The sequence below is a fragment of the Anarhichas minor genome, unplaced genomic scaffold (assembly GCF_050575085.1).
Source record: "Anarhichas minor isolate MPS153535 unplaced genomic scaffold, ASM5057508v1 ptg000168l, whole genome shotgun sequence".
In the NCBI taxonomy this organism is placed as follows: Eukaryota; Metazoa; Chordata; class Actinopteri; order Perciformes; family Anarhichadidae; genus Anarhichas; species Anarhichas minor.
The window spans coordinates 35,935-57,424 of record NW_027466614.1 but is presented as its reverse complement, the minus strand read 5'-3'; the positions used below and the strand labels follow the sequence as shown (position 1 = coordinate 57,424).

At 42.5% G+C, this 21,490-nt stretch overlaps 1 protein-coding gene across 7 annotated transcripts in view; it reads left to right on the top strand.

The window, feature by feature from the left end:
* The window catches only part of nt5c2a (5'-nucleotidase, cytosolic IIa), a 30,893-nt gene extending 10,373 nt beyond the window's left edge, over positions 1-20,520 (top strand). Inside the window, exons 4-20 of one of the 7 annotated variants that reach the window (XM_076085544.1) lie at positions 1,931-2,004; positions 3,389-3,506; positions 3,621-3,716; positions 5,563-5,654; positions 8,282-8,339; positions 8,778-8,871; positions 8,974-9,027; positions 9,152-9,235; positions 9,428-9,469; positions 9,686-9,793; positions 10,951-11,017; positions 12,128-12,298; positions 15,464-15,515; positions 16,516-16,576; positions 17,473-17,649; positions 17,738-17,862; positions 18,562-20,520. In XM_076085544.1, the coding sequence (XP_075941659.1) occupies positions 1,931-2,004; positions 3,389-3,506; positions 3,621-3,716; positions 5,563-5,654; positions 8,282-8,339; positions 8,778-8,871; positions 8,974-9,027; positions 9,152-9,235; positions 9,428-9,469; positions 9,686-9,793; positions 10,951-11,017; positions 12,128-12,298; positions 15,464-15,515; positions 16,516-16,576; positions 17,473-17,649; positions 17,738-17,862; positions 18,562-18,607 (1,519 nt within the window). In that variant the 3' untranslated portion in view covers positions 18,608-20,520. Of the gene's footprint in view, positions 1-1,930; positions 2,005-2,216; positions 2,335-3,388; positions 3,507-3,620; positions 3,717-5,562; positions 5,655-8,281; positions 8,340-8,777; positions 8,872-8,973; positions 9,028-9,151; positions 9,236-9,427; positions 9,470-9,685; positions 9,794-10,950; positions 11,018-12,127; positions 12,299-15,463; positions 15,516-16,515; positions 16,577-17,472; positions 17,650-17,693; positions 18,007-18,561 lie in introns of those variants that run through there. The other 6 variants (XM_076085545.1, XM_076085542.1, XM_076085543.1 and 3 more) reach the window with 6 other exon arrangements.
* Positions 20,521-21,490: the final 970 nt, after the last annotated feature.

The window sequence follows — 21,490 nt, the reverse complement described above, 5'->3', positions numbered from 1 at the left end:
CAAACATCTATTATACATCTACACGCAGCTACAGTACTAAACCTAAAAGCAACAAACGTGTGTGTGTGTGTGTGTGTGTGTGTTAGTCAGGATAGAATGGGAAAACTCAAAGCAAGGCACAGAGGATCCTCACCACCGCAGTGAAGTACAGTAACTGTAACTTTATCACACAGGAGCCCGACTGGCGAACTCCGTTTCGGCAGCTGCGGCACTGGAGCTTTAACTGATAAAGTCCAGTTTACTAACCCGCGGTGGGCTGATCTAAACACTAACAAAGCCAAGCGGTACCTGTAATGTACACAATAACACGTTATCAACGGTAAAATGATCTTCAAGAAAAACAGGGTTACAATAACACACTTTGACCTCTCTCTGCCCAGACAGAGGCCTCTTACTTGAGATCACTTCACGTAGCGATCGGCGTGTGCACTTCCGTCTTTGTGTTTGGATCAGTTTCATCCAGACGATGACGGGGGACCGTAATGCGCTGTGTCGGCGGATTAAGCGGCTAGCTGGTCCTCATGTGACAGCGGGGAAAACAGCGAATGTGGACTTGAATAGGAAGAGAGCTAGGTAGAAGTTATCCTTCTCTCCTTCAGGATCCAAGTGTGTTCGGGAGCACAAGAACAGTCTGTTGCTCGTCCAACGAGGATGGGACTGTTACCTCGGTTAATGCTTATGTCCTGTAGCTAAACGAGTTGCAGTGGGAATGTGTTATGATTCAAACCAAATCTCACACTCAGGTGAGCACTAGCAGACAGACGGACAGTCTGTTGTAAACTGGTTGGTTTAATTCTGTCTTTAGATGAACTAATGAATTATGCAAACTCTCTCTGTGGACCTTTCGTCCAGCCCTCTGACAGTGAGAGTAATCACTAAAACACCGTCCACATGTGCTTCTGTCAGCCGAGTCCGATCGGCAGGTGTACTGATCTGCTTCACTACTTTTATAGTTCCTCATAGCGGAGCCATCCACACCAAAAAAAACACCACAAAGTCATAAAATGTTTTCATCTGTCGTCCTTCCAGTCACTGCCGTGATGGATGTGGTTCTGTAAAACCATCTGATTGCTGCAGTGAAGCTGCTGAATGTTCCCAGATATCATTCATTCTTTACAACGCTCCTAGCGCTAAACTGGAAGAACCAATACAATTGTGTTTGACCCATAAATAATTGTCGGAGCATCATAAGGTGAATAATGCAATACAGTTCAACAGCAGCCTCCAAAATGTTGAATCAACACCTTGAAACAGTTTCAAAACAAACAGAACTTAGTCAGTTAGCTGTACCTAATACAGTGGCAGCTGAGTGTATATTTCCATTTACAAATCATTATTGTGTTGATTTTTATTCTGCCTACAGCATTGTGGTGGCAGCATCTGAGAAAGATTGTTGCGCTGGTCTAAAACTACTGACAGATAGCTATGAATATGACCCATACAATCTACACACCAGGGATGATAGTAGTGTTGCCTGTGTGTGTAGCAGCTGATGAGTTGATGTTGAGTTCCGATTTGATGTTGTTCGCTGTCTTACATTTCCTGTTAACAACTTAGACTTTTAGGAAAAGTGTTTGAAATTCAATCTGTCTCCAGAAGTCCCATTTGAAGGGGAACCAGAAGGCTATTGACAGGTTTTTACATCAGATGCACTGGTCACTACAAGTAGGTAGGGTTGCATGTCTGTTGGTGTTGTGGTTGTGACTCATGCTAGTTCACTATGTCTGCCATGCATCAAAAGCTGACCTGCAGAAAGTGTTGCTGCTCTTCAGTATGTTCCCCCTGTAACTCTAGAATGTTCCACCAGACTGATTGTCTACTATCCACCATGAATTAGACGTTTGCTGTAGGAATCCGTGGCAGTGCCACATTTCATTTAAACAGCCAGCTGGCATGCATTGATTGACCGCTCATTGTTCTCCCCTTCCAGAGTGTTTGTCAACCGAAGCTTGGCCATGGAGAAGATCAAGTGTTTTGGTTTTGATATGGATTACACTCTGGCAGGTAAGTGCAGTCTGAGTTCCATGTTTATTTCATTTATGTTGCACTGCGTCTGTCTGTCCTGAGCTTTATGTGTGTTTATACGACACACTATTATAACAGAGTATCGCTGTACGCGTTGTCCTTATCGGATCGTCCTTCTTGCTCTTTGCGGCTATCAATTATTTGAACACTTTATAAAAATCAGGCTTTGTCTGACTCTGTCCCAATGGCAGAGACCAATCCTTGAAGCGCCCTGAATACAAAATAGTGGGTCCTTGAGGGCAGGCACAGTCCTCTGGCAGTCTCACTGCAGCACCCACTGTAACCCAAGCTGCTCCTGTCCAACCGTGTGTAAGGATATACTTCTGACCTGGAGGCATTCAAGACATGTGATACCACAATAACAGGAGGGGACTGTGGTTGGAGCAAGGGTTACAGCCATATGGTCTGTTTTGTGGCCTGTGCTTGTGGACAGCTTTGATACATCTGATACATGAGAGTCAGCTGCATTTATGAGCTAAGGAATGATTAGCAAAGTAATTTCTCCACAATCTCCACCATGTATTTGAATGTAACACCCTGTCTGGCTTTAAAGAGTCTGCAGTTACAACCAGTGGTTGCGTTAAACATTCTCGTTGTCTGTCATTTAATATTTGTGTTATAATGAGACGGAGGCTAAAGATATATGTGAAGGTGGAGTCTGTGATTCTAATGTCCTCACGGTCCACTAGCTGTTCGGTCAACGTGAGTAATGATAATAGATCCGGTGTTCATACAGTTTTAGTTTTGAATTTTGTAATATAATTTGAGTTTTCAACTGACACAGGTGTTTTTATATCATTACTATACAGAACAAGCTTCTAAATTGTGTATCTATAAGGGAATGGAGAGAAACGTCACCGACTGAGCAGATCAATTATGTTTTTCCATATTTGCCTCGGACAGACGACTTCTCAAGGCTGTTTTTATTTTGTTCTGAAGGCTGAACGCTCTGCTGCCACACGGGAGACTGGACTCACCAGATTCTGTGAACGTGGGATTTCCCGATCCTGCAAGCACTCGCTTCAGCGGGAGGAAATCCCACAGCATAGGCGCTGGTGCTCGTCGTGGTCACAGACGCTCCAAGGCCTCCAGTCCGTCAAAGTGACAGACGGCCTTCAGTTTTTTTCCGTCATTGTCAAAAAAATTCCGCCATTAACAGAAAATGTTCGGTTAACGCGACCTCTGGTTACAACTGCAGTTCCAAACTTACCTGACAGTCGTAAATGATCGATTTGTTTGAGAGAAGATGTTTATGGAAGACATTTCTGTCAAACTAACCCTCTGTGTGGCGTTATTGTACGATCACTGTGTTTTTTGGTGCACCGCCTTCATCAGAAGCCTGTCTCCCTCTCTGTCTGTCCAGTGTATAAATCTCCTGAGTACGAGTCGATGGGCTTCGACTTGACGGTGGAGCGTCTGGTGTCCATTGGTTATCCACAAGAGCTGCTCAACTTTGTCTACGACCCCTCCTTCCCCACCAGGCTGGTTCACTTAGCCCTGCTTCTTTTGTTTGAATACCAGTGCAACAAATCCTCACTCTCAGGTGTGCTGTGTGCTCTCTGTCTCTGACACTCACCTGTCTCCATTCTTCTCAGAGGTCTGGTGTTTGACACAATGTATGGCAACCTGCTCAAAGTGGATGCATACGGGAACATCCTGGTGTGTGTGCACGGATTCAACTTCGTGAAGGGGTGAGGTCCACCACTCTAGCTCAGCTATCAAAAAAATGTAACTCTAAAGTCATGCTAAGCTTGTTAGTGATGCTAACAGGCTGATGTTCAGTAGGTATAATATTGATACCATGTTTATCATCTTAGTTTAGCTGAACAGCCATGAACACAAAGTAAAACTGAGGCTGAGGGGAATGTAATTAGTTCTACAGGTATTTGGTCATAAACCAAAGAATTGGACAAATTAAAATTTTGACCTGATGGTAATACATTTAATAGATGAGCTGATATTTCACTTAAAAACCACAATTGTCAAAAAAGTCAGAGGATCCCCAAAGTTGTTAGTAATCATTTGGGCGCCATGAATTTCTGCAGAAAATGTGCCGATCAGTCCGGTAGATGTTGAGATCTTTCACAGAGTAAATGGAAATGTTCCATCTATTGGTGTCAGAGGATCATTTAAGTCAATGGGATTCATCCTCTGGGCACCGTGAATGTCTGTACAAGATTTCATGGCAATCTATCCAATATTTTTTGAGGTAGTCCAGTCAGGACCAAAGTGGTAGACCGCATGACATTGACATTCTTAGCCACTAGCATGGCGAACAATCCCATGAATAGACTATAGGGAAGATGTAACGGTATTGCATCCTGCCTCACCAGAGTTCTGTACCCTTAGGCCTACATATGAGTGTGGCTTTGTTGATTTGTCTAGACATCTGGCGCATAAGCAGCCAGTAAACGTCGAGGTTACACACAGTGTACTCAAGTGCATTTGATAGACTGAATTTAAACTTACTGAATACGTTTGTGATAAATGTTCAGAGCATTAAAATAATAGCAAAAAAATATAAAGAGGTGAAGTCCTGCCCCTTCTAGTGTCCCTCATGGGACCTTATTTAGGAAAATAATATGTGCAGTATTCCACGAACAATGACGAATAATTTTCTGATGCCGTTTGAATAGTGCTGTGAATTACAGTGCTGTCAATAAAAAAAAATGTTTGCACGTCAAGAAAGTCGCAGTTCGTCATAGTTTTGTCGTAGTATCATTTAGTTTAGTGTGAAACTACATCTCTTGTCCTGCACAATGTGCGTCACCATCAAGGCCGTTACCTTGGCCTGCTAGGTAGCTAGCTAACGTAGCTATGTTCCACGCACAAATAGAATGTTTCCTTACCTGATGTGTTTTTATCACCTGGAAAGCAAAAGAACGAGCAAAACCCATTGTTGGTGTAAGTACATCCTGGTATGAAACACACAAGCATCGTAGCTTTTGAGGACAAAATTTGGCTAAAATTAAAAATGTTCCTTTTAAATTGACTAACGCCACATGTCACACTTCAAACAGGATCAAAAAGTTATTTGTTTCTCTCCATTGACTACCGTGCATATATTTTTCAAAATAAGGTCCCATGGTGGTCCACCGGATGTAAAGGTATAGACCTGAGCAGAGAATGAAGTGTGTTGTAATCAGAGCTTCTCTGTGCTTTGTTTACACTGCTCGGCTGGGCTGCACCTTTCTTTTAGTGCATGTGAGCGTGCCCCACTGGCGAGCTCATTGCTGCCACTCTGCAAAGCGCTAATTCGTCAGCTCCGTCAGCACTGTTGCCGTTGTTTACACTGTTCAGGCTGTTAGCTTCGTTAGCTGCCAGCTGAGCCATTGCTATGTTGAGAGCCGTGGAAAGGCAATCCCTCTGCTGACAGTATTGAATTCAGCACCTTTAACCACTGATGGCACTGTAGAGGAGTAATAAGACATGTCTGACCACTGCATAGGGGATAATGAAGATGCACTGTAATTTGAATAATGAACCGGTATAACTGATGTTTCCTGGTTTGTTACCTTCCTGGCTCACTCTGCAAAGACCTGACATCAGAGACATGTACCCCAACAAGTTTATTCAGCGTGGAGACACGGAGCGCTTCTACATCCTCAACACACTCTTCAACCTGCCCGGTAAGAAAACACATCAACACGCCACAGCTTTTGGTAGTCTTAGAATGAAATTTAATTGTTAATGTATTAGAACACGGTATAGTCATGCATTTAAGCTTTTAAGGTATTTGATGTATATGACGTGAATCAGCTGAGACATTGTTACCAGCAGGCTTCAGGCTACTTTTATGACTTGGCCTGTGATAATTAGTCTGAATAATCAATGCTCATTAGGCTCTAGTCTCTACATTGGTGTTGTTGGTATTGACTGACGATGTTCGTACTCTGTTATTTGATTTGTGCAATGTCTGTGTGAACGGGTACTCAAAAGCCAGCGTTCTATCCCTTCAGTTTCAATACACAGAGTTCAACATTGTTACCTGTTGCTTATGCCGCGTTTATGTGAAATGGGAGTCATTCACGGTCCAGCTCTACAGGAGAGCAAACTGGTTTAAAAGTAAACCCAGTGAAAATGTTTTTGAAAGGCTCAATGCCAACAGATATATGGATTCAAGCTGAATATTTAGTTTGGTATCTTGCGAATTTTGGAAATGATTAAATCTCTCTTTTTCAATACATTTTGACATTTTGACTTGAGTTATTGAAATGTTTGGATCATACGGGTCTGTAACCATTCTATAAGTGGAACTACTTCTACAAATAGTATGATATTCACTACCAAGCAGGTGTGACAATGAGGGCGAGTAGACCCTGTGAGATACAGTCTGAAGTCAAGGAGACCGCTGAGGAAACACAAAGGTCAAGCGCTCATGCCTATCAATTGTTTTTTAGCTAATAATTTGTTATATTTTGTCAGGTCACAGAACATCATCCATTATGAAAGTACATTTGAATCTTCTTTACATTTGAATCATTTGAATCTTCTTTGTTAATGTTCAGTTAAAGAGGGTAAATAATACTAAACTAAAGTACTATCCCTCGTCTGCCCAAAACAAAGCCAACTATGTGGTCTCGTCTTTACTCGTATGGGCTTAAAGACATTTCACCCTCATTTCGTTTGTCTGTGTTAGTTGTTACAATTTAGTCATAAAATAAAGGGATGTCAATGAATACTTATTGTCAGAATGACTGTTGACATAATGAATAGTGTATTGAGGGAGTGCAGTTAGTGGCAGTGTGGGCTCTATGGTAGCTTGGACAGCTTGACAGAGTAGCAGCTGGGCTTTGCCAAGGGTCGGCTATGGCTATGGCTGGGATTTTTTTGAAAGTTCCAATATATCTGACTTGGTGCTGACTAATACGGAAGTGTCTGAATCCAAAACTAATGTGGATGCCTCCCATCAGCCAAAGACTGATACCCGTCACAGCTATTGCACCTAGATGTGATGGGTATGCTGTTATTTTGTCAGTCATACAACCCTCTTGATGACGTGAACATGTCAATGTTTCCCATCTGTACCATATGACATGAGTGCAGCTTTAGCCCCATCTGTGATCTCAGCGCTGATGGATATATGAACATTTGCAGACTACACGGTACAACGGTCTTTGCTCTGAAGACTATGAAAGCATCTTAAGTAATGTCTGCCCACGTGTCATCACTGCCCACTCGGGTGAACAAAAACAAATATGCAGAACAGCTGTAGGATCGTAGGATCTTAGTTCCTATTTCCTGACACAAAAAGTGAGGAATTTAATTGTAGTTTGAATTTAATACTAGCTTGAAAAACCCTGACTTTAAAAAGAGAATGTGTTCTATAGAAGAGCATTTGTGAGGATATTACGGTATCATGGTGTGAATGCTGGATGCTGAACATCTGACTGAACTGGTGTCTTACATGTGTAAAGAAGTGAAGTAGTAGGAATAGTTGGAAACGTGGGAATGGGTTTAATTCGGGTGAATGTGATTGAAAAGTTGAATTACACCATTCATTTATAAAAGATTAAAAATATTTTAGGATTCTTTTGAAGAGCTGATGCTAGACTGTATTGCTGGCTGTCATCGGTGTGAAGTAGTAGGAATAGTGAAGTAGGACTGAGTTAAATGAGTGTGAATGTCATTAGAAAGTTGAATAACAGCAATAGGGGGAGAGACAGATTCAAAAGGTATTTCATAAGAACAGCGTATCAAAGGAACAGCCAACCCGTGACATGACACATGCACTGTTTCTGGCTGATATTCAATGATAGGCCTCATACTTAGCTTTCTGTGAACAAACAGTTACTCCATGGGGCTTTTATTTTGAAGGGGTGGAGAGGCACAATATCACCGTTGAAACAACCAAAAGTTGAGGTCAGTTTGCTTCCACAGCTACATTGTTTGAAAGAACACAGATTTACCTTCATTTCAACCAAAATGATGAATGACGAGTGAAACTTGTGGAGCTAGTTGAAGATCATTTTTAAGCTGCAGCAGTTCACTGTAACTGTTGATTCAGCAATCAAAGGTTGCCATGGGAATGGCTATTACTAAGTGAATCCTGGGTTAGATAAGTCGTTGTATAAAGTTTAGCAGAGAGGCACATCTCATACCCCTACTTCCCAGACTAAAGGTACACATAGGTACACCAATGAAAGAAGAGGAATGGTGCTTCAACTGGAGTTCACTGGCTCTGAATGGGGATGAACTCTCATGTTGTAAACATGTTCATGTTCAGTCTCACTGACCCCTATTTCTTCTTCCTCAGAAACCTACCTCTTTGCTTGCCTGGTTGATTTCTTCAGTAACTGCTCCCGATACTCGAGGTACTGCACACTCGCATACAGAACGCTGTCTGTCTGGAGGAAACACTGAGTCCTTGGTCGTAGTTACTCTTGTCTTTTCAATGTGACTTTTCTGTGAATGCACCAGAACACAGCTGTGTCCACCTGTGTGTCCGCACTTGACACTTCAATGGAAACTGCCTGATCGAATAGTGATCGGATACAAGAAGCGGATAAACACATCAAATTTCCTATGAATCCTTCACATAAATGCCCCCTGTTATTTTGTTATTGAAAAGCTTTTATTTTGAAGTATCAAAAGCCCTGGCAGCATACAGACTTGTCAGTTCATGCGTCTCACGATCAATGACAAAGGTTGCGTTGAAAAGACAAGCGTCGCCACAGCCCTTATCGTGTTTGACTCTCAGAATTGCATGTCACGCAGGATCCAATGGTAACGCCATTTAACTGTCTCTGTAGTTGTGAGAACGGCTTCAAAGATGGCGACCTCTTCATGTCCTATAAGAGCGTGTTCCAGGATGTCAGAGACGGCGTGGACTGGGTTCACTTCAAGGTAGAATCATTTATTTTCCACAATGAAAGCGTCCAGCTGTCGGCCGTCATCTGTCGTCAAATCCGGTCACAGCCATCAGTGCTCTGTTGTTTCTCCTCTCAGGGGTCCTTAAAAGAGAAGACTGTTGAAAACCTGGAGAAGTATGTGGTAAAGGATGTAAGTACTGCTGCTTTATAGTGACAACAAGTACTGTATTACTCTGTCATGGTGAAACAAGGTAATGTAGCTGGTTCAGTCTGTTCTGCGTTGTTGATGTTGCTTCTGTTTCTCCTCCACCAAGTCAAAGCTTCCTCTCCTCCTCAGTCGCATGAACGAAGTAGCCAAAGTGTTTCTGGCCACCAACAGTGATTACAGATACACAGAGGTGAGAGGAAGGTCCACTCAGACGGCCTACACTGTCACAATGTAGCCATTCATTTTCACTGCTGCATGAATGGTTATACAGTTCTAATGGTCGGGGATGTTAATGATGGAATAGAGTTTCCCTTTGTTCTGTATTGTTCTGGGCCAGCATGTTAAGACAAATCTAATAGAAAGCTCTCTTGTCTTCTTCCAGAAAATCATGACCTACCTCTTTGACTTTCCTCACGGCCCAAAGGTAACAATGATTTAATAACAGTTGTACCGTCAGGAATCTTAATAGATTTGAATCAAAGTGGAGCAGATGTGGTCTGATGATCCAAACAATAAGAAACAGCAGCTCTCAATTATCACGAATGAGATGAGGAGACGTGTTACTGTACAACCATGGTTGACTTAAGAACCATTGACCTCATAGATGGTGTGTGTGCGTGTGTGTGTGTATTTATCACAGCCGGGTTCACCCCACCGGCCCTGGAAGTCCTACTTTGACCTGATCTTGGTGGACGCTCGCAAGCCTGTGTTCTTTGGAGAGGGAACAGTGCTGCGGCAAGTGGACACTGTGAGTGTGTACTACAGGAGCCTGCATGGACAAAATACCATACTGTACTAACACATTACTAAAATCAAATAATGATCGGATATATTTAGTGGGCAAAGCAGCGGCGTTAAAATGGCGGATAAACAATTTAAGTTGTTGTCAGTGAAAGCAGCCCCTTATTGTTGCTGCTTACTCCTCCTCGCTGCACTGTTAGCTGGCTTCTTTCATTGCTTTATTGGATATTTTTGTTGTTTCAAAGCTTTTTGTAGCAAAATCATGAAATGTTGTGCTTCCATCATCAGTAACTTAACCGACTCAGACAGCAGGTCTCAGCTGTGCTCCAACATGATGGAGACCTATGTTTGATTAGTAAATAAGATTTATTTATAAAGAGCTTTATACAGACATAAGTCACAAAGTGCTTAACAGGGCAGGATTAGAGACGTAAAAAACACAATGTGACCATATAAGGGCCAATAATTTACATACACACTGAAAGTACAAAATTAAAACATGGTTTAAAAGCTGGCCTGGGACATGAGCTTTTAGTCAAACGCCAGTCTAAACAGATGTGTCTTGAGCTGATTCTGGAATGAATTCACAGAATCTGCAAAGCGTAGAGGTGCAGGCAGATCATTCCACAGCCTCGGTGCTACTGCCTCAAAGGCTCGGTCACCACGGGTCTTAAGGCGAGTGCGTGGGACAGACAGAAGACCTAACACGTCTGACCTGAGAGCGCGGGCGGGTGAAGTAAATCAGCTACATATGTGGGAGCCTGACCGTGTAGTGCTCTGTAAGTGAGAGTGAGGATTTTGAAGTGGATCCTAAATGCTACAGGGAGCCAGTGGAGAGATCTGAGTACGGGGGTGATGTGAGACCGTGGATTTGTCTTGGTGAGTAATCTGGCGGCAGCGTTTTGGATGACCTGCAAATGGTTAAGAGCAGATACACTGAGTGATGAGAAAAGTGTGTTACAGATTCGGAGTCTGGATTGTGTTCACATGCTGTTCACAACTCACTGAGATCCAAACTCAACCCTATCCAGCCCACCTCGCCATGTGGTCTGGATGATCCCATCTGAAAGCGCACAGACCTGACAGTTAGTGCGTCTGGGCATGATCAGATGACAATGGTGGCAGTGAATAGACCAGCGTAACCACAGCCCTGCTTTCTTTCAGACCACAGGTCGGCTGAAGATCGGCACGTACACGGGACCTCTCCAGCATGGCATCGTCTACTCTGGAGGTAAATAAGGAACCCTCTTAACACAGCTGGTTGTGGTTTTAATTCCCTTGACTTGCTTTAAGAATTGAAATATTCACACAAACACTCCTCAATGTGTGTCCTAATGTCATATCTGCTGATTGCACATGCATCTCACAGTAGCTGACTGTGATTCATACAGACTCATTACAATACATGCTTCTAACGGGGACACAGAGGGAACAGTTCTGGATGCTGATTTGTTTACATCAGCATCTGTATATCTTATATCGAGTCCTCACTAAGACCAGGAGGGTGGATCACATCACTCCAGTTCTGAGGTCTTTGCACTGGCTTCCTGTCCAACAAAGAATTGACTTTAAAATCCTGCTGCTGGTTTATAAAGCACTGAATGGTTTAGGGCCAAAACACATCTCTGATGTGCTGCTACCTTATGAACCATCCCGACCCCTTAGGTCGTCTGGGACCGGTCTACTTTCTGTTCCCAGAGTCAGAACTAAACATGGAGAAGCAGCGTTCAGTTCTTCTGCTCCACAGATCTGGAACAAAGTCCAGAAAGCTGCAGGTCTGCTGAGACCCTCAGCTCCTTTAAATCAAGACTGAAGACTTTTCTGTTTGCTGCCTTTAATTGAACCAGATTCAATTAATATATTAATCAATTTCCTGCATTTCTGCATTTTACTACTGTATTTTATTTGTTACACTGTTTTTATTGTTTCAATGAATGTTCTTAATTGTTTTTAAATCTCCTTTTCTTTTGCCTTATGTTTTGATGCTTTTAATGGTTTTATGTGAAGCACTTTGAATTACCTTGTTGTTGAAATGTGCTATACTTATAAACTTGCCTTGCCTTATATGGTCAGAAATATTCACTTTAAGAAAGAGAAGAAGAAAGATGCCATGAATAAGTACATTGTGCAACATGGGAGTAACAGAGCTGATGTGCTGACTCATGGAAACATTAGTTAAATGAAATGTGGGCAGCAGCAGTAGCACAAGCCTGAGATGTAACACCTTGTGTGGGGTTGAATCTCAGCTGTAATTGCTACTTTTATATAAAAGCATCATTGATTATTGCTTCTAGAGCTTTTCATAGTGGGGATGAAATTAAAGCTTTTTTTGTAATCCCAGGTTCCTCTGACATCGTGTGCGACTTGCTGGGCGCTAAAGGAAAGGACATCATCTACATTGGAGACCACATTTTTGGTGACATCCTCAAATCCAAGAAGCGCCAGGGCTGGAGGACGTTCCTGGTGATACCTGAGCTGGCCCAGGAGCTGCATGTGTGGACGGACAAGAGCTGTGAGACTAGACCTGTACTCACTCATGTATACATAGACCTGTACTCACTCATGTATACATAGACCTGTACTCACTCATGCATACATAGACCTGTACTCACTCATGTATACATAGACCTGTACTCACTCATGTATACATAGACCTGTACTCACTCATGCATACATAGACCTGTACTCACTCATGCATACATAGACCTGTACTCACTCATGTATACATAGACCTGTACTCACTCATGCATACATAGACCTGTACTCACTCATGTATACATAGACCTGTACTCACTCATGCATACATAGACCTGTACTCACTCATGTATACATAGACCTGTACTCACTCATGCATACATAGACCTGTACTCACTCATGCATACATAGACCTGTACTCACTCATGCATACATAGACCTGTACTCACTCATGCATACATAGACCTGTACTCACTCATGTATACATAGACCTGTACTCACTCATGCATACATAGACCTGTACTCACTCATGTATACATAGACCTGTACTCACTCATGCATACATAGACCTGTACTCACTCATGTATACATAGACCTGTACTCACTCATGTATACATAGACCTGTACTCACTCATGTATACATAGACCTGTACTCACTCATGCATACATAGACCTGTACTCACTCATGCATACATAGACCTGTACTCACTCATGTATACATAGACCTGTACTCACTCATGTATACATAGACCTGTACTCACTCATGCATACATAGACCTGTACTCACTCATGTATACATAGACCTGTACTCACTCATGCATACATAGACCTGTACTCACTCATGCATACATAGACCTGTACTCACTCATGCATACATAGACCTGTACTCACTCATGTATACATAGACCTGTACTCACTCATGTATACATAGACCTGTACTCACTCATGCATACATAGACCTGTACTCACTCATGCATACATAGACCTGTACTCACTCATGTATACATAGACCTGTACTCACTCATGCATACATAGACCTGTACTCACTCATGCATACATAGACCTGTACTCACTCATGCATACATAGACCTGTACTCACTCATGTATACATAGACCTGTACTCACTCATGCATACATAGACCTGTACTCACTCATGTATACATAGACCTGTACTCACTCATGTATACATAGACCTGTACTCACTCATGTATACATAGACCTGTACTCACTCATGCATACATAGACCTGTACTCACTCATGTATACATAGACCTGTACTCACTCATGTATACATAGACCTGTACTCACTCATGCATACATAGACCTGTACTCACTCATGTATACATAGACCTGTACTCACTCATGTATACATAGACCTGTACTCACTCATGTATACATAGACCTGTACTCACTCATGCATACATAGACCTGTACTCACTCATGTATACATAGACCTGTACTCACTCATGCATACATAGACCTGTACTCACTCATGTATACATAGACCTGTACTCACTCATGCATACATAGACCTGTACTCACTCATGTATACATAGACCTGTACTCACTCATGCATACATAGACCTGTACTCACTCATGTATACATAGACCTGTACTCACTCATGCATACATAGACCTGTACTCACTCATGTATACATAGACCTGTACTCACTCATGTATACATAGACCTGTACTCACTCATGCATACATAGACCTGTACTCACTCATGTATACATAGACCTGTACTCACTCATGCATACATAGACCTGTACTCACTCATGTATACATAGACCTGTACTCACTCATGCATACATAGACCTGTACTCACTCATGCATACATAGACCTGTACTCACTCATGTATACATAGACCTGTACTCACTCATGCATACATAGACCTGTACTCACTCATGTATACATAGACCTGTACTCACTCATGCATACATAGACCTGTACTCACTCATGCATACATAGACCTGTACTCACTCATGTATACATAGACCTGTACTCACTCATGCATACATAGACCTGTACTCACTCATGTATACATAGACCTGTACTCACTCATGCATACATAGACCTGTACTCACTCATGTATACATAGACCTGTACTCACTCATGTATACATAGACCTGTACTCACTCATGCATACATAGACCTGTACTCACTCATGTATACATAGACCTGTACTCACTCATGCATACATAGACCTGTACTCACTCATGTATACATAGACCTGTACTCACTCATGCATACATAGACCTGTACTCACTCATGTATACATAGACCTGTACTCACTCATGCATACATAGACCTGTACTCACTCATGCATACATAGACCTGTACTCACTCATGCATACATAGACCTGTACTCACTCATGTATACATAGACCTGTACTCACTCATGTATACATAGACCTGTACTCACTCATGCATACATAGACCTGTACTCACTCATGTATACATAGACCTGTACTCACTCATGTATACATAGACCTGTACTCACTCATGCATACATAGACCTGTACTCACTCATGCATACATAGACCTGTACTCACTCATGTATACATAGACCTGTACTCACTCATGCATACATAGACCTGTACTCACTCATGTATACATAGACCTGTACTCACTCATGTATACATGGACCTGTACTCACTCATGCATACATAGACCTGTACTCACTCATGCATACATAGACCTGTACTCACTCATGCATACATAGACCTGTACTCACTCATGTATACATAGACCTGTACTCACTCATGTATACATAGACCTGTACTCACTCATGCATACATGGACATATATGGCTGCCTAACTTCTGTTTCTAGTTGAATTTAACGGCGTGATTTTAGCAGCAACAGACCTTGAGAGCAGTTATGATCTGGCTTTATTAGAGATCACGTTATTCAAATTTTAGTAACAGCTTTAGCGGTAGTTCACTGTTACTTAATCATCAATGTACAAAATGGATATTATTAGAGGGTTAGTAAATAATACACAAACATCACCAAGCATGACAGAAGATGTTTTTTCCAGAGCTCTTCATCTCACCAAGTGGAACCAGGTGGAACGTTGTGACCGTAGAATAACTCACTGCAGCTCAGACCAGAGCTCGGCCCACCAGTGATAGTTCAAAGTAAAAAGTGTTATTAAAGATTGAAGCATTATAGATGTACTAATGCAAGTTGTTTTTCAGCCATATTTGAGGAACTTCAGTCTCTGGAATGCCTCCTTGCAGAGCTTTACAAGTGAGTTCCTCTTTGTTTGGTCAGCTGTTGGTGTGTCTTGCAATGTATTCTTTCAAAAGTTTCTTAATGCTCTTTTTAGCGACAGAATGACCAACTAACCAGCAGACTAACTTTGCTCCAAAAACAGATGTGGTGTGGAGTCACTATTTGATTTGATTTACCCTGCACCGATCTCTTCATCGACACCAGCCTCAGACTGATCTCAGATGAGTGGATAGGTGTCAGTCTTTACGTCAGTGTATGGAGCTGAGCAGGGCTGTGTGAGGCCTCGGTCTACAGAGAGTGTAGGAGTCGGCAGCATGCAGGGCTCCATGTGCATATACATACTTTATACAACATCACATTTGTGTTACGCTCTGTTCAGCTCATGTTCACTTCTCACTGCGTTCTATTAAGAAAGCGGTTGTTGTTATTCCAATGATGGATGGCCCAATAAATAACTGTCTCTTTTAGGCATTGTGTTTGGATGATGTGCATGAATTGGTCATAAGCTGCTGTTGGAGTGAAATGAAATGAAGTGAAAGTCACTACATTTGGTCATTTGTGTAAAAACTCTGGTTTAGTGGAATAAATGTTCCAGCTGAAGATCCAATTTAACGTTATCTATAACGTTTAGTTTCATTGACCAGATACAGTGGCAGAGTAGTGACATGACCGTTTGTGACGAGATCCTAGAATAGTGGATTTGGTCTAGTACCACTTATCTAGTTCTATCCAATCAAAGACCAAGTGGAACCCTGAAGATAACACTTTTCCTAGTCTTCCACTAGCGTTTACATTGTTGAATCATCGGTGTACATTTGTGTAAAACAGCGAGTACGTCATCAGTGAAGACGTAACACACCCTTTGTGTTCTGCATGAAACATAACTCCTTATCAATGACATGGACTTCATAGTGTTCAAAACATCAAATGCTTCACTGTGATCCAGTTCCACTGCAGCTGTCATTCTGCCCAGTGAATGTTAACGTGTCACAGTACACCTGTGTTTGCTGCTCAGGCATCTGGACAGCAGCAGCAACGAGAGGCCCGACATCAGCTCACTGCAGAGACGGATTAAGGTACAACCGTCTCCATCACAATCATCTCTTCATCCTGTTGTTCACGTAAAAAGAGCTCCACTAAAGTAGGCTCCACTAAAGTAGAGTCCACTAAAGTAGAGCTCCACTAAAGTAGAGTCCACTAAAGTAGGCTCCACTAAAGTAGAGTCCACTAAAGTAGAGCTCCACTAAAGTAGAGTCCACTAAAGTAGGCTCCACTAAAGTAGAGTCCACTAAAGTAGGCTCCACTAAAGTAGAGCTCCACTAAAGTAGAGTCCACTAAAGTAGGCTCCACTAAAGTAGAGCTCCACTAAAGTAGAGTCCACTAAAGTAGAGTCCACTAAAGTAGAGCTCCACTAAAGTAGAGTCCACTAAAGTAGAGCTCCACTAAAGTAGAGTCCACTAAAGTAGAGCTCCACTAAAGTAGGCTCCACTAAAGTAGAGTCCACTAAAGTAGAGTCCACTAAAGTAGGCTCCACTAAAGTAGAGCTCCACTAAAGTAGAGTCCACTAAAGTAGAGTCCACTAAAGTAGAGTCCACTAGAAGGAACTAGAAGTTACAAAACTTCTGATGTGCACGACCAGGCGCCGCCACCACTTGTGGTTACATGAGCTTCACTACGGCGAGTAGAAGCTACGTTTCAAGCAGATAACGGTTAACTGACACCACGACAACAGCACTCATTTGGACTAAATGATTTATGAACTCAACACAGCAGACAGAGACAAGTCTACATTAAGTGACCGCAGTTCAGTACAACTGTATTTATGCCCGTGCACTCAAAGAGGTTCCACTCCCATTAAGAAGACATTCTTCCTCCTTGCGTATAAAGGTTTGGTCTGCTGCCAAAAAGACAAATCATGGCTGCTAGGATGCTCAGGATTGAGGAGAAATAATAAGTCTCCTTGTCCTTCCAGAAAGTGACACATGACATGGACATGTGCTACGGCATGATGGGAAGTCTGTTCCGCAGTGGATCCCGGCAGACGCTGTTCGCCTCCCAGGTGATGCGCTATGCTGACCTGTACGCCGCCTCCTTCATCAACCTGCTGTACTACCCCTTCAGCTATCTGTTCCGAGCTGCACACGTGCTGGTGAGCTTCACTCTGACCCACCTTTGTGTCTCTGCACTTTAAAGGCTTTCGGATTCATGGCTTTACGTTGAAAACTCTCCTTACCCAGATGCCCCATGAGTCAACAGTGGAGCACGCCCACATCAGCGTCATCGACACAGAGTCGCCGCTGGCCACGCGGAACCGCCACGACGTCGACCTCGAGATGGAGTGCAAACGGCACCAGCTGACTCGGTCCGTCAGCGAGATCCAGCCCCCCCACTTCTTCCCTCAGGCTCCGCAGGAGATCACGCACTGCCACGATGAGGACGATGACGAGGAGGAGGAGGAGGAGGAGGAGGAATAGGAATAGGAGGAGGAGGAGGAGGAAGAGGAGGAGGAAGAGGAAGAGGAGGAGGAGGAGGAGGAGGAGGAGGAAGAGGAGGAGGAGGAAGAGGAGGAGGAGGAAGAGGAGGAGGAGGAGGAATAGGAATAGGAATAGGAGGAGGAGGAGGAATAGGAGGAGGAGGAGGAGGAATAGGAGGAGGAGGAATAGGTGGTGGTGGAGGAGGAGGAGGAATAGGAGGAGGAGGAGGAGGAATAGGTGGTGGTGGAGGAGTAGGAGGAGGAGGAGGAGGAATAGGTGGTGGTGGAGGAGGAGGAGGAATAGGAGGTGGAGGAGTAGGAGGTGGAGGAGGAGAAGGAGGAGGAGGAGAGCAGAGGGGTCTCAGATAAGGCTTGCTGTCACATCCAGTACATGCTGGTTTTGAAGCTGATCTTTTGTCTTTGTTTCTTAACTACAGTCTGATCCCTTTTACATTTAGAAGAATCATTTAGCTTAACCTCTCTCAAAGGAACAATTCACCCTAAAACTCCACTGTCATAGACTTTGCATTTTTGGGAGCATATTGTTTTTTTTTTAGGATGACAAGAATACTGGCCTGTGTGTTACAGAACAGCTAGAAGAAGAAACAGACACCGGCAGCCTGAACAGAGCTGATGACGAGATGTCTGGATCATCGACTTGCCCCAACAAACCTTCATCCCTTCTTTGGGGTTATTTAATAGGAATTGTGGGAAATGTATGAACTAAATAACAGCACATCTGAGGGCGGATTTTTACTTGGAAGAAAAGTGGACTGCAGTTTGTGCACTAAAGATTCAATCGTAAAACGCTTCTATTCCACAGGAGTGTTGTCTGTCGAGCAGACAGCTTGCAATGTCCAGCTGTGGTGAGGGGAAGTCAGCAGGAAGTTGCTAATAGCTCATGAGAGCAGCTTAGAGGAGCCTCACCCAGTGATTCACCTCTGTGTTGTAAAGTTGGAGAATGTGAATGACGTCTCACCCTGAAGTCCTTACTGTAATACAGTGTAGATACTACAGCCTGCCTTATTCATCTCGCTGTGAGACCATACAGAGTGCATGAGGACTATTGTTCTATTGTTAAGTATATTTTGAACACCAGTGGTGGATATGGAAGGCCATTTCTGCCAGATAATAACAACACTTAGGTTTAAATGAAAAGATGCTAAGTTTCAAAGACAAACTTCTGAAACGAGGCAACATTTACCCCATAACGCTTAATTTCGGTCATGATGACATCATCAGCTGTAACCGCTGGATGAGAGCAGTGCAGAGCTAACCAGTGGGGCACGATCACATGCACTAACGTGTACTAACGTGCGATAAAAAACAGAGGCCGCATATAAGAGGTGGGCGTAGTCATGGTGACGTCACCCATTGGTTTGTGGACTGATGTTTTGAAGCCGTCGCTATTTTGGATTACGGCCGTCGCCATGTTGTTTTTTCAACCAATGAACAGAAGTGACCATATTTGGAATGCACAGGAGTGAGGTAGAGACGGCGTATACTTCTCTGGTAGAGACCCGTCCATCACACCAAGAGAGAAGTAGAGTCGTTGTCTCATAGACTTCCATACAATCTCACTTCTTTTTGCAGCCAGAGGAGTCGCCCCCTGATGGTCAGTAGAGAGAATGCACGTCTTAAGACACTTCAGCATCGGCTTTAAGACTCAGAACCGGAGGTTGCCGTCTGGGTAAAAGCTGAGCGGCCGGTCGGCAATGTGAACAAAAAGAGAAGCTCTGATGACAACACACAGAGTGAATCAAAGAGTTGTTTGTATTCATATTCTATTAATGCTATAAATGTTGCATACTACTCCTTTACGTGAACGGTTACAATTTTAACAAAGTCAAATTCATGAGATCATAAACTGTAAATATGGGATGAGTCTAAATACCTTTAATTATACTAATTACTGTCATCATTGTGACGCACTATTTCTCCTTGACAGTCATGGTCTTCCATGCTGCTGATCACTGTTAACATGCTGGTACTGTAATGTGAGAGGTGAGGACTCCACACACATGCTGTCAACAGGACGATGGTGCAATAATGTTTTAGTGCTGATGCGGTGGTTTCCATGTGTTGTATTACTGCCTTGATGTGAAGTCTGATCTGCTGGAGTGATCACAACGTATTGATCCCTGAAAGTGTGTCTGACTCCAGAAGGCTGATCTGTTCACTGAATGTGCTTCTTCTGCTTACATGAGCTGAAGAAGCCTCACCTCTACTGTACTTCTACTAGTTTAAATTGTGCTGCTGACAGCTGATTGTTGCACCTTGTGTTGTTTATGGACTCATTATGGGATGTTTGGAGCTGCTCTGAAGCAGCACCAACAGTTTCAGCACATTATACGATCACACAGCTGTTAGCATGCCTGTGTTCGCTCACTGAGCTGTGATAATCACACATGCTCAAGAGTAAAGTCAACCAAAAGGTTTCTTGTTTTACCAGCGATAGCTCTGCATGAGTTGACGTTGTATTTGAGATGTTGTCTTAGTTTTGAAGACATGGTTTGACTGATGTTTGTATTAAATTTTCTGATCGGATATTGTGACGAGTTTCATTTTTTTCCGGTCAAAGATATTCACAATTCCGATATTCTCTTCACCATTTTCATCTGTAAGTAATTACACTGTAGAATAACCTGTTACAGTAAAAGTACTAACACGTTAACTTATGATTATAATGATTATATTCACTGCTGATTATCGTCTCCATTCATCCGTTGATCAGTTTGTATAACTAGTGAAAAGAAGTAAGAAATGACGTCACAATTACTCCGAGCCCAGAGTGGCACCTTCACAAGGTTTGTTTGTCCAAATCTCAACGTTATTACTAATACGTCATTTTTAACATGGTCAAAATGAAAAGCCACAAATCTGGAAGCATCAAATGTTCACCGAAACATAAACAAATGTTTGGTCACCCGTTAGAGAGAAACACTGACAACAAGTGCGTCGTGTTGCTCAATGTGATATGTTGACAAAATATAACATTTCAAACATTTGTTGAAATAGTATACCTAAAGTATAAACAGTCAGCCATCATCAGAATCTAGTATTAATATTAATAAGAGTTATTTAGGTGACATGAATTTCTTATTTGTTACAAATTGAAGAGACACAAATAATTCCGTTTGAATGAAAAACAACTTAAAGATGTGGTTGAGTTAGGAAATGTAGCTCAATTGTCCGTTCAATATTCTCTTTTAAACTATGACAATCAATCCACTCATAAAAAGGAATTACATAAAACACGGTGTGTTGTATTTCACTTTATTTTGTTTGATTTGTTTTAAAACAGGCATTTCAAATCTTCCATGAGTTCCAACTTCATGTAAGTCTGGTACTTAGCATGTTTTGAAACACAAGCGTATTTTCAGTGTTGGGGAGTAACACATCATGAATAAAGTTACACATAACGGCACAACATTAACGTTCTCGTTATCCATTACAGTTACTGAGAAAGAATATAATTACATGAATTAAAATGTTGGTGATTACAAAGTTCAATCCA